The 12,467-nt window shown below is 48.3% G+C and overlaps 1 protein-coding gene across 5 annotated transcripts in view; it reads right to left on the bottom strand.

Annotated features, from left to right (window-relative positions):
- CNNM1 (cyclin and CBS domain divalent metal cation transport mediator 1) overlaps positions 1-12,467 on the bottom strand; it is a 232,253-nt gene that overhangs the window by 77,060 nt on the left and 142,726 nt on the right. For all 5 annotated transcript variants that reach the window (XR_010244057.1, XM_063962275.1, XM_063962274.1 and 2 more), the window contains one exon: positions 449-496. Coding sequence is in view for 4 of the 5 variants with exons in the window: in XM_063962275.1 (XP_063818345.1) it covers positions 449-496 (48 nt within the window). In the remaining variant the exon portion in view is untranslated. The remainder of the gene's footprint in view (positions 1-448; positions 497-12,467) is intronic.

Consider the following 12,467-nt stretch of genomic DNA (forward strand, 5'->3'; position numbering starts at 1 on the left):
TTCTTATCCATTACCTGTTCAGCACAGGTGCCAGCAATCATAAATTAAGAGAAAAGTCCAGAAGCAGAGCATTGTGTCCCTCCTGGAGAGGGTCATGTTGGGAGGCATGCAATAGTCATTCTGTGGGTAGATAATTCTAAGCTAAGGATTTCCAATGGGGATAAAAAAGGGATTGTGCTGAGAACATGGGAAACCCGAAAAAACAAAACACTTCTATGATGATAATTACTGTTCTGAAACAAAACTAAAACCTTGACATCACTGAAAAATTATAGTAGGGAAAAGAAAACGAAACAATCAAAACAACAGACACACTCAAGGGACTGTACTCAAGGTTGTAAACCAGTACAGAGAGAGGAAGAAAAAGCATTTCATTTTTTTTTTCTTCCTAAGTTTGCTTTTTTAATACCCGCAGTGGCAATTCCTAATTGGCTGCAGACATACTTACAGAGGAAGGATGATCCGGCCAGACTTCCAACCTTTCGGACATCGTTGTCTGGAAATCGGAAAAAAAAAAATCAAAGTAGAACTGTGTACTCAAAATGTTTATGATCAACTGTTGAGAGTAAAAATGTGATGCACATAAGTAATGTATCAAAATGTTTCTCATGTGTGAAATTATATTATAAATTATGTATATATACATACAGTATATCTAGCAAATCCATTTTCCCCACTCCTACCCTCATTACACTTCTTTCTTTATCATCACTGAAAGTCAAAACTTGCACTTACATTTCTGTTAACTTGATTGGAAAAAAAATGTCACGGCTACAGTTTAATTTCGATGCCACCTTAGACTACAAGTATTGTTCAGCCATGGAAAGTGCCCCATCTTCATGACAAACCAGATAAGGAGATTTCTCACTTGTGAAAGTGGAGAGGTGTTCAAAAGGTTGCCATTCATAATGTTGATGGTAATGACATCAACACTGTTAATATGTTGACAGGCGTCATGTCAAAGTTCTCAGGGAGGGAGGGTTAGGGTTAAGCTGCGAGGGGGTTTGGCAGTAGAGGGAGAGTTAGGGGTAGGGATTAGGGTTAGCTGAGGAATTCTTATCAGAACAATGGAAGACCGCAGCTCTCACCCTGAAGTGAAGGTCACATGACCGCCCGAGACATGGAAGTAGCCACTGAAGCCGCCAGGAGAAGGTAAGTCACCACTGGACCACCAGGAACAAATGCAGACATTCTAACATGTCGACATTTCATCACTGTATGCATAATGAATGTCAACATGATTAATGTTGACATTATGACCATTAGACATTACGAATGCTGACGCTTTGTACCTGACCCATGCAAATGGCCAGAAGGAAAGTCTTCCATGTGAGAAATTACCAATTCATTGGGGGAATTTAAATGTTATCACCCCCGATCTCCCATCTAAAGTGAGTACATCGGCTAAACCCAACTAAACTAAGGGGCACGTTTCAGTCCGCCACCAGCTGATCGCGTCCGAACGGAGCTAGATTTGAATATCTCTGTTCGGCGCCATCTAGTGGCTGCCAGCATCAGGAATATTTTAATCTTGCCTTTTGAATCCAGAGTTTCAAAGGGAGCCTGTAATAATGCCTTCACTGAATACAAGTATGTATGAAAGAGCTAAAGGAGGAATAAACAATGGTCTCAAAGTTTAACCACTTTAAAAAAAAAATTGTGCACCCCAGGAAAAAGTGCCATCCTCATCATGAAGACTATTGATCTGAACCTATTGTTCTGTAGGAACAGTTACAGATCGGCAAACTGGAGACAAGTCGCTGAGCTTCATATTTTCACACCAAAAAACTTCCAGAAACTACGATTTATTTAGGATTTTATACATGCACTACGCATTATTCAATCTCCTTGTCAGAACATAAAAATCATAGCTTTCATCCCATGGACCCTCCAACATCCGGAGAACGTCTGTCTATCACAAGTGTCCTGGCCAGTATGTTGCCACCAACAGCAACTAGGCTTCTTCTTTATTAAACTCTTTGAGAAGGCAGGACCGATGAAACATCAGCAGGAACAGATAAATCACCTGAAATCTCGTGGGACCATCACGGTGCAGAAGTCTAGTCACTGACCAGAAAAATGAAACCTTGAGGTTCAGCTGAGATACCATTACATTAACATCTGGCTGACCCCGTCTGTCCACAATCTGCTTAAAAAAAACGAGTTTTATGGTAAGAACTTACCTTTGTTAAAACTCTTTCTGCGAGGTACACTGGGCTCCACAAGGATAGACATTGGGGTGTAGAGTAGGATCTTGATCCGAAGCACCAACAGGCTCAAAAGCTTTGACCTTCTTCCCAAGATGCATAGCGCCGCCTCCTATATCACCCCGCCTCCGTGCACAGGAGCTCAGTTTTGTTAACCAGCCCAATGCAGCAGCAAGTAAAAGAGACGACAACTGCAAGTTGCCACAAACACCACGCTCTCCTGACAGGATAAAGTGTCAGCGGCTATAGCCACACCAACCCAAAGAAGCTAAGTGTGTCAGGGTGGGCGCCTTGTGGAGCCCAGTGTACATCGCAGAAAGAGTTTTAACAAAGGTAATTTCTTACCATAAAACTCGTTTTCTGCTGCGGGGTACACTGGGCTCCACAAGGATAGACATTGGGGATGTCCTAAAGCAGTTCCTTATGGGAGGGGACGCACTGAAGCGGGCACAAGAACCCGGCGTCCAAAGGAAGCATCCTGGGAAGCGGCAGTATCGAAGGCATAGAACCTTATGAACGTGTTCACTGAGGACCACGTAGCCGCCTTGCACAATTGTTCAAGGGTTGCACCACGGCGGGCCGCCCAAGAAGGTCCAACAGACCGAGTAGAATGGGCTCTAATGTGAACAGGAGCTGACAGACCAGCCCTCACATAAGCATGTGCAATCACCATTCTAATCCATCTGGCCAAAGACTGCTTGTGAGCAGGCCAGCCCAAACAGAATAAAGAGAGAATCAGATTTCCTAACAGAAGCAGTTCTCTTCACATAGATACGGAGAGCCCGTACCACATCCAAAGACCGCTCTTTGGGAGACAGATCAGGAGAGACAAAGGTCGGTACCACAATCTCCTGATTAAGGTGGAACGAAGAAACCACCTTAGGCAAATAACCGGGACGAGTCCTAAGAACCGCCCGGTCATGGTGAAATATCAGATATGGGGAACAACAAGACAAGGCACCCAAATCCGACACTCCTCTAGCTGAAGCAATAGCCAGCAGAAACACCACCTTAAGAAAAAGCCACTTAAGATCAGCTGAACCAAGAGGTTCAAACGGAGACTCTTGTAACGCCTCCAAAACCACCGACAAGTCCCAAGGAGCCACAGGCAGGCGGGACATAGGGAGGTTGGATACGCAACACACCCTGAGTATAGGTATGCACATCAGGTAAGGTTGCAATCTTTCTCTGAAACCACACCGACAAGGCAGATATTTGAACCTTGAGGGAGGCCAGACGCAGGCCTAAGTCCAGGCCCTGCTGAAGAAAGGCCAACAACTTGGCTGTACTAAACTTGGAAGCGTCATAATTGTTAGATGCGCACCAAACAAAGTAAGAATGCCAAACCCTATGGTAAATACGAGCAGAAGCCGGTTTCCGGGCCCGCAACATAGTTTGAATGACTGCCTCAGAAAACCTTTAGCCCTCAAGACGGAAGCTTCAAGAGCCACGCCGTCAAAGACAGCCGGGCTAGGTCCTGGTAGACACAGGGGCCCTGAACGAGGAGGTCTGGGCGTTGCGGAAGTAGAATTGGACGCTCTGATGATAGGCCACGCTGGAGCTATGAGAAGCAGAATTCCTCTTTCTTGCTTGAACTTCCGAATTACCCTGGGCAGGAGTGACACCAGAGGGAACGTATGGTAGCCGAAACCTCCACGGCACCGCCAGCGCATCCACAAATGCTGCTTGAGGATCCCTTGTCCTTGCTCCGAAGACCGGAACCTTGTGATTGTGTCGAGACGCCATCAGATCTACGTCTGGAAAGCCCCACTTTTCCACTAGGAGTTGAAACACTTCTGGATGGAGGCCTTACTCTCCGGCGTGTACGTCCTGCCGACTGAGAAAGTCCGCTTCCCAATTCAGGACTCCCGGAATGAATATTGCCGATATGGCCGGTAGATGGTGTTCCGCCCATTGCAGAATCCGTGAGACTTCCCTCATTGCCAAACAGCTTCGAGTGCTGCCTTGATGATTTATGTAAACCACTGTGGTGGCGTTGTCCAACCGTACTTGAACAGGACGGTTCTAAATTAAATGCTGGGCCAGGTTCAACAAATTGAAGACCGCCCGCAATTCCAGAATGTTGATCGAGAGGAGATCCACCGGCCCTGAAGGATGTGTTGCTCCAGTACCGCGCCCCAACCTCTTAGACTGGCATCTGTCGTCAACAGGACCCAGTAGGATATCCAGAAGGGACGGTCCCTGCACAATCGTTGGTCCTGGAGCCACCAGTGCAGCGACAGACGGACCTCCGGAGTCAATGAGATCATGTGAGACCTGATCCAGTGAGGCAGGCCGTCCCACTTGGCTAGAATCAGCCTCTGAAGGGGACGAGAAAGGTAGCAACGAATCCTGTCCTGAAGCTTAAGGACTTTCTCCTGGGACAAGAACAACCACTGGTTGTGAGTGTCCAATAGCGCTCCCAGGTGCACCATGCTCTGAGCAGGAACCAGGGAGGATTTCTTCCATATGATGAGCCACCCGTGGGCTTGCAGAAACCAGACAGTCATATTCAGATGACGTAGGAGAAGTTCTGGGGAATTTGACAGGATCAACAAGACGTCCAGATACGGCAGGATCCTGATCCCTTGACGGCGGAGTACCACTGTCAACACCGCCATAACTTTGGTGAAGACTCGCGGAGCCGTAGTTAAACCAAAAGGTAATGCCTGAAACTGGTAATGGAGGTTGCCAATCGCAAACCTTAGGTACTGCTGATGTGACACTGCTATAGGAATATGCAGGTAAGCATCTTGTATGTCCAGGGAGACCATATAATCCCCAGGTTCCAAGGCCAGAACTATAGAGCGAAGGGTTTCCATACGGAACTTGGAAACTTTCACAAACCTGTTCAATGCCCTGAGGTTGAGAATGGGCCGAGAAGACCCATTCGGTTTCGGGACTAGAAAAAGCGGAGAATAGTACCCCTGGCCCCTCTGAGCAAGAGGCACCTGTACCACCACTCCTGTATCCAGGAGGGTCTGTACCACCGAGTGTAGAGTTTTTGCCTTTGTCTGGTCCAAAGGGAAGTCTGTCAGGCAAAATCGATGAGGGGGACGGTTTTTGAAGGCTATGGCGTAACCTCGAGTGACTACTTCCCGTACCCAGGCATCTGAAGTGGTCTTCAACCATTCCTGGGTATACCCTAGAAGCCGGCCCCCCACCCTGGGATCCTCCAGGGGGAGGCCCGCCCCGTCATGCGGCAGGCTTATCGGTCTTGGAAGCTGGCTGACGGGCAGTCCAGGCTCTTTTGGGCTTTGGCTTACCAGGTTTGGAAGTGTGGGCCTGCTTGTGGTACGCCTGACCTTTTGCTTTACCTGAAGAACGAAAGGGGCGAAAGGAAGTACCTTTAGCCTTCGACACAGAAGGAGCGGTACTTGGCAGACAGGCAGTTTTGGCAGTAGCTAAGTCAGCCACTATCTTATTTAAGTCCTCCCCAAACAGAATATCTCCCTTGAAAGGGAGTACCTCCAGGGTTTTTCTAGGGTCCAGATCCACAGACCAGGATCTCAGCCACAAGATCCGGCGAGCCAGGACTGACGTAGTAGAGGCCTTGGCTGCCAGGATACCGGCATCAGAAGCCGCCTCTTTAATATAGTGAGAAGCTGTGACAATATATGACAAGCATTGTCTAGCATGGTCAGAAGAGATTTCAGCTTCCAACTCTAGGGCCCATGCTTCAATAGCCTCTGCAGCCCATGTTGCTGCAATAGTGGGCCTTTGTGCAGCACCCGTGAGGGTGTAAATTCGCTTTCAGACAACCCTCCACACGTTTATCCGTAGGCTCTTTTAGAGACGTGATGGTAGTGACAGGTAGAGCTGAGGAAACCACAATCCTAGCCACATGCGAGTCTACTGGAGGAGGCGTTTCCCAATTTTTAGACAGCTCTGGTGCGAGGGGATAGCAAGCCAGCATCTTCTTTTGAGGCACAAACTTCTTTCCTGGGTTTCCCCAGGATTCCTGACGTATATCCACTAGGTGGTCAGAGTGAGGTAAAACTTGTTTAACCACCTTCTGACGCTTGAACCTATCTGGTTTCTTAGGAGGGACGGATGGCTCGGGATCATCCGTAATCTGTAGACTCAACTTAATAGCCTCCAAAAGATCAGGAACATCCACATGTGAACTACCCTCCCCATCAGCAGTATCTGTGTCAGAATCTGTGGGGTCAGTGTAAGCGCCATCATCATCAGACGAGGTGTCAGGGACAGCAGTGGATTGTGAGGAGGTAAGAGCTCGCTTAGAGGACCCCATGGTCTTAGGCGAGCGAGGGTCAGACTTTTTAGTAGTCAAGTACTGGTTCAATTTCTTCAATTGAGCAGACAAGTTATCTGCCCACGGCGGGTTAGCCGCGGGGACCACATACGGTTGAACCGGCATAGGAGTTCCCATAGGGGGTGTTAGTTTACTAACTAGCGTATTTAGAAGCGTGGAGAAAGTAGCCCACGGTGGGTCATTATGGACCCCTGTTGCCACAGTCCCACTGGGGGGTAAGGAGGCCCCAGAACCAGAGCCCGCAGCTGCTATAGTCTCCTCATAGGGATCAGTGGCTTCAGCAACACTGCCAGTGTGTACCTTCAGAAGCAGACATGATATAACTTGCAATATCAGGTAACACAGTACAATTGTCAGCAGCACAATACCTCTTGCCCAAACCCCTGCGCAGTGTAGTCAGCACAAGCAGAGATACAGGAGAGATATGGTGACTAAAATCACAGAGAAAAATACGTATTAGAGTATATCTTGTGAATATCCTATATTATTATAAAACCTGATGCACCAAGCCCCCTCAGGTTATAGAATATAGGGATAGCAAGGTGAGTGAGAGACACGAAATGGAAATCACTCGGCAAGCTAATGCACACACATATAGTCACAGTTGTACAATGCAGAGGTTATTACTAACAATAATACTGCACTGGACCAGCTTATATATATATATATATATATATATATACCTATGTAATCAATAGATATAACACTGCACAGTAAGAACTGGATGTATATCACAGGGTACTTGTACCAGAGAACCCTGACTAAATGCACTCTTTCTTAACTAACACTAATTGACATGTAGAATACTTAAGTGTCATGTAAAGTCACAGCGCTGATAACCAGGTGGCTTTACAAAGGAGGATTTGCCCGAGCAGTCCCAGGAACAGTGTAGCTGGGGAAATGTCGCCCAAACACTGACAGGGAGTGAGGGAGAGACAGATATGCAGCTCCAGGGCGGGAACATTTACTGGAAATGGCGCCCTGGGGCTGGGGGAGGGGCTCCAGGTCTAAGCCTTATCCCCTCTGCTGGCAAAACCACCTGGTACTGCGGGCTACTTGCAAAAAGGTTTAGAGAGAAAACCTGACCTGCACCCATGCCCTGGTGATCTAGTGGGATTGCCTGTACTGCCACAGTGTCCACTGCCAACGCGCACAGCCCGCCTCCCACCGGCCGCGCCGGATTGAGATAAAGTACGAGTCCCGCGAGCGGGACCCACTTACCTCCTCCCGAAGTGCGGCGACGCGATCCCGGAGAGCCCCAGCTGTGTGTGACTGACTTGGAAGAAAACTGGAGCCTCCTGCTGTAGATACCCGGCAACCAGGGCGTGGGAGTGTACAGCGCCGCTGGGAGAGAGATGGAGCTGCAGCAGGTGATGTCTACTGACACCTAACACAATCTGTGCCTCTGCTGCAGCCCTTGTAGTCTTCTTTTTTCCTCAGAAAAAAGCTTTTTCTAGAGCTGCTGTGAGCAGCTCTTCCTGTTACATGCTTGCACTGCAAGCACCAGCTACAAACTGAGCTCCTGTGCACGGAGGCGGGGTGATATAGGAGGCGGCACTATGCATCTTGGGAAGAAGGTCAAAGCTTTTGAGCCTGTTGGTGGTTCGGATCAAGATCCTACTCTACACCCCAATGTCTATCCTTGTGGAGCCCAGTGTACCCTGCAGCAGAAACTCCTACTTGAGAGACCGTTCTCCTGGATTCAGAACATACCCGCTGACATAATTGGCCTTCCCATTTTCCACAACTGATAGAAAAACACTGCAGAAATCGCCAAAACATTTTGTTCTGTCTAGCACAAGAACCTGCTGGTCTATTTAACTACCAAGAAGCTTATTACTACCCCCACTGATGGCTGACGTATGGAACTGTGGTGGCATTTCCCCACAAGAAAAGGTTTCCTCAACATAAATCGCATAGCATCATCCATAGCTCTAGGCATGCTTGGCTTTAGATGAAAACCAGCAATAAAGTTTAACTGGACACGTAGCTGTCCGGATCCATGTGGAAAAAAATAAGATTTTACTTACCGATAAATCTATTTCTCGGAGTCCGTAGTGGATGCTGGGGTTCCTGAAAGGACCATGGGGAATAGCGGCTCCGCAGGAGACAGGGCACAAAAAGTAAAGCTTTTCCGATCAGGTGGTGTGCACTGGCTCCTCCCCCTATGACCCCCCTCCAGACTCCAGTTAGGTACTGTGCCCGGACGAGCGTACACAATAAGGGAGGATTTTGAATCCCGGGTAAGACTCATACCAGCCACACCAATCACACCGTACAACTTGTGATCTAAACCCAGTTAACAGTATGATAACAGCGGAGCCTCTGAAAGATGGCTTCCTTTAACAATAACCCGAATTAGTTAACAATAACTATGTACAACTTATGCAGATAATCCGCACTTGGGATGGGCGCCCAGCATCCACTACGGACTCCGAGAAATAGATTTATCGGTAAGTAAAATCTTATTTTCTCTATCGTCCTAGTGGATGCTGGGGTTCCTGAAAGGACCATGGGGATTATACCAAAGCTCCCAAACGGGCGGGAGAGTGCGGATGACTCTGCAGCACCGAATGAGAGAACTCCAGGTCCTCCTTAGCCAGAGTATCAAATTTGTAAAATTTTACAAACGTGTTCTCCCCTGACCACGTAGCTGCTCGGCAAAGTTGTAATGCCGAGACCCCTCGGGCAGCCGCCCAAGATGAGCCCACCTTCCTTGTGGAGTGGGCCTTTACAGATTTAGGCTGTGGCAAGCCTGCCACAGAATGTGCAAGTTGGATTGTGCTACAGATCCAACGAGCAATCGTCTGCTTAGACGCAGGAGCACCCATCTTGTTGGGTGCATACAATATAAACAACGAGTCAGATTTTCTGACTCCAGCTGTCCTTGCAATATATATTTTTAATGCTCTGACAACGTCCAGTAACTTGGAGTCCTCCAAGTCACTTGTAGCCGCAGGCACTACAATAGGCTGGTTCAGATGAAATGCTGACACCACCTTAGGGAGAAATGCGGACGAGTTCGCAGTTCTGCCCTGTCCGAATGGAAAATCAGATATGGGCTTTTGTAAGATAAAGCTGCCAATTCTGACACTCTCCTGGCAGAAGCCAGGGCTAGAAGCATGGTCACTTTCCATGTGAGATATTTCAAATCCACCTTTTTTAGTGGTTCAAACCAATGAGATTTTAGGAAGTCCAAAACCACATTTAGATCCCACGGTGCCACTGGAGGCACCACAGGAGGCTGTATATGCAGCACTCCCTTAACAAAGGTCTGGACTTCAGGGACTGAAGCCAATTCTTTTTGAAAGAAAATCGACAGGGCCGAAATTTGAACCTTAATAGATCCCAATTTGAGACCCATTGACAATCCTGATTGCAGGAAATGTAGGAATCGACCCAGTTGAAATTCCTCCGTCGGAGCACTCCGATCTTCGCACCACGCAACATATTTTCGCCAAATTCGGTGATAATGTTGCACGGTTACTTCCTTCCTTGCTTTAATCAAAGTAGGAATGACTTCTTCCGGCATGCCTCTTTCCTTTAGGATCCGGCGTTCAACCGCCATGCCGTCAAACGCAGCCGCGGTAAGTCTTGAAACAGACAGGGACCCTGCTGAAGCAAGTCCCTCCTTAGAGGTAGAGGCCACGGATCTTCCGTGATCATCTCTTGAAGTTCCGGGTACCAAGTCCTCCTTGGCCAATCCGGAACCACTAGTATCGTTCTTACGCCTCTTTGCCGTATAATTCTCAATACTTTTGGTATGAGAGGCAGAGGAGGAAACACATACACCGACTGGTACACCCAAGGCGTTACCAGCGCGTCCACAGCTATTGCCTGCGGATCTCTTGACCTGGCGCAATACCTGTCCAGTTTTTTGTTGAGGCGAGACGCCATCATGTCCACCATTGGTCTTTCCCAACGGGTTACCAGCATGTGGAAGACTTCTGGATGAAGTCCCCACTCTCCCGGGTGAAGATCGTGTCTGCTGAGGAAGTCTGCTTCCCAGTTGTCCACTCCCGGGATGAACACTGCTGACAGTGCTATCACATGATTCTCTGCCCAGCGAAGAATCCTTGCAGCTTCTGCCATTGCCCTCCTGCTTCTTGTGCCGCCCTGTCTGTTCACATGGGCGACTGCCGTGATGTTGTCCGACTGGATCAATACCGGTTTTCCCTGAAGCAGAGGTTCTGCCTGGTTTAGAGCATTGTATATTGCTCTTAGTTCCAGAATGTTTATGTGAAGAGACGTTTCCAGGCTCGTCCATACTCCCTGGAAGTTTCTTCCTTGTGTGACTGCTCCCCAGCCTCTCAGGCTGGCGTCCGTGGTCACCAGGATCCAATCCTGTATGCCGAATCTGCGGCCCTCCAATAGATGAGCACTCTGCAACCACCACAGAAGAGACACCCTTGTCCTTGGAGACAGGGTTATCCGTAGGTGCATCTGAAGATGCGACCCTGACCATTTGTCCAACAGATCCCTTTGGAAAATTCTTGCGTGGAATCTGCCGAATGGAATCGCTTCGTAAGAAGCCACCATTTTTCCCAGGACTCTTGTGCATTGATGTACAGACACCTTTCCTGGTTTTAGGAGGTTCCTGACAAGCTCGGATAACTCCTTGGCTTTTTCCTCCGGGAGAAAAACCTTTTTCTGAACCGTGTCCAGAATCATCCCTAGGAACAGCAGACGAGTTGTCGGCATTAACTGGGATTTTGGAATATTCAGAATCCACCCGTGCTGTTTTAGCACTTCTTGAGACAGTGCTAATCCCATCTCTAGCTGTTCTCTGGACCTCGCCCTTATTAGGAGATCGTCCAAGTATGGGATAATTAATACGCCTTTTCTTCGAAGAAGAATCATCATCTCGGCCATTACCTTTGTAAAGATCCGAGGTGCCGTGGACAATCCGAACGGCAGCGTCTGAAACTGATAGTGACAGTTTTGTACAACGAACCTGAGGTACCCCTGGTGTGAGGGGTAAATTGGAACGTGGAGATACGCATCCTTGATGTCCAAGGATACCATAAAGTTCCCCTCTTCCAGGTTCGCTATCACTGCTCTGAGTGACTCCATTTTGAACTTGAACTTCTTTATGTACAGGTTCAAGGACTTCAGATTTAGAATAGGCCTTACCGAGCCATCCGGCTTCGGTACCACAAAAAGAGTGGAATAATACCCCTTCCCTTGTTGCAGAAGAGGTACCTTGACTATCACCTGCTGAGAGTACAGCTTGTGAATGGCTTCCAACACCGTCTCCCTTTCGGAGGGAGACGTTGGTAAAGCAGACCTCAGGAAACGGCGAGGTGGATCTGTCTCTAATTCCAACCTGTATCCCTGAGATATTATCTGCAGGATCCAGGGATCTACTTGCGAGTGAGCCCACTGCGCGCTGTAATTTTTGAGACGACCGCCCACCGTCCCCGAGTCCGCTTGAGAAGCCCCAGCGTCATGCTGAGGCTTTTGTAGAAGCCGGGGAGGGCTTCTGATCCTGGGAAGGAGCTGCGTGTTGCTGTCTCTTCCCTCGACCTTTGCCTCGTGGCAAATATGAATAGCCCTTTGCTCTCTTATTTTTAAAGGAACGAAAGGGCTGCGGTTGAAAAGTCGGTGCCTTTTTCTGTTGGGGAGTGACTTGAGGTAGAAAGGTGGATTTCCCGGCTGTAGCCGTGGCCACCAAATCTGATAGACCGACTCCAAATAACTCCTCCCCCTTATACGGCAAAACTTCCATATGCCGTTTTGAATCCGCATCGCCTGTCCACTGTCGCGTCCATAAAGCTCTTCTGGCCGAAATGGACATAGCACTTACCCGTGATGCCAGTGTGCATATATCCCTCTGTGCATCACGCATATAAAGAAATGCATCCTTTATTTGTTCTAACGACAGTAGAATATTGTCCCTGTCCAGGGTATCAATATTTTCAATCAGGGATTCTGACCAAACTACCCCCGCACTGCCCATCCAGGCAGTTGCTACAGCTGGTCGT

Source organism: Pseudophryne corroboree, chromosome 3 (assembly GCF_028390025.1).
Source record: "Pseudophryne corroboree isolate aPseCor3 chromosome 3, aPseCor3.hap2, whole genome shotgun sequence".
NCBI lineage: Eukaryota > Metazoa > Chordata > Amphibia > Anura > Myobatrachidae > Pseudophryne > Pseudophryne corroboree.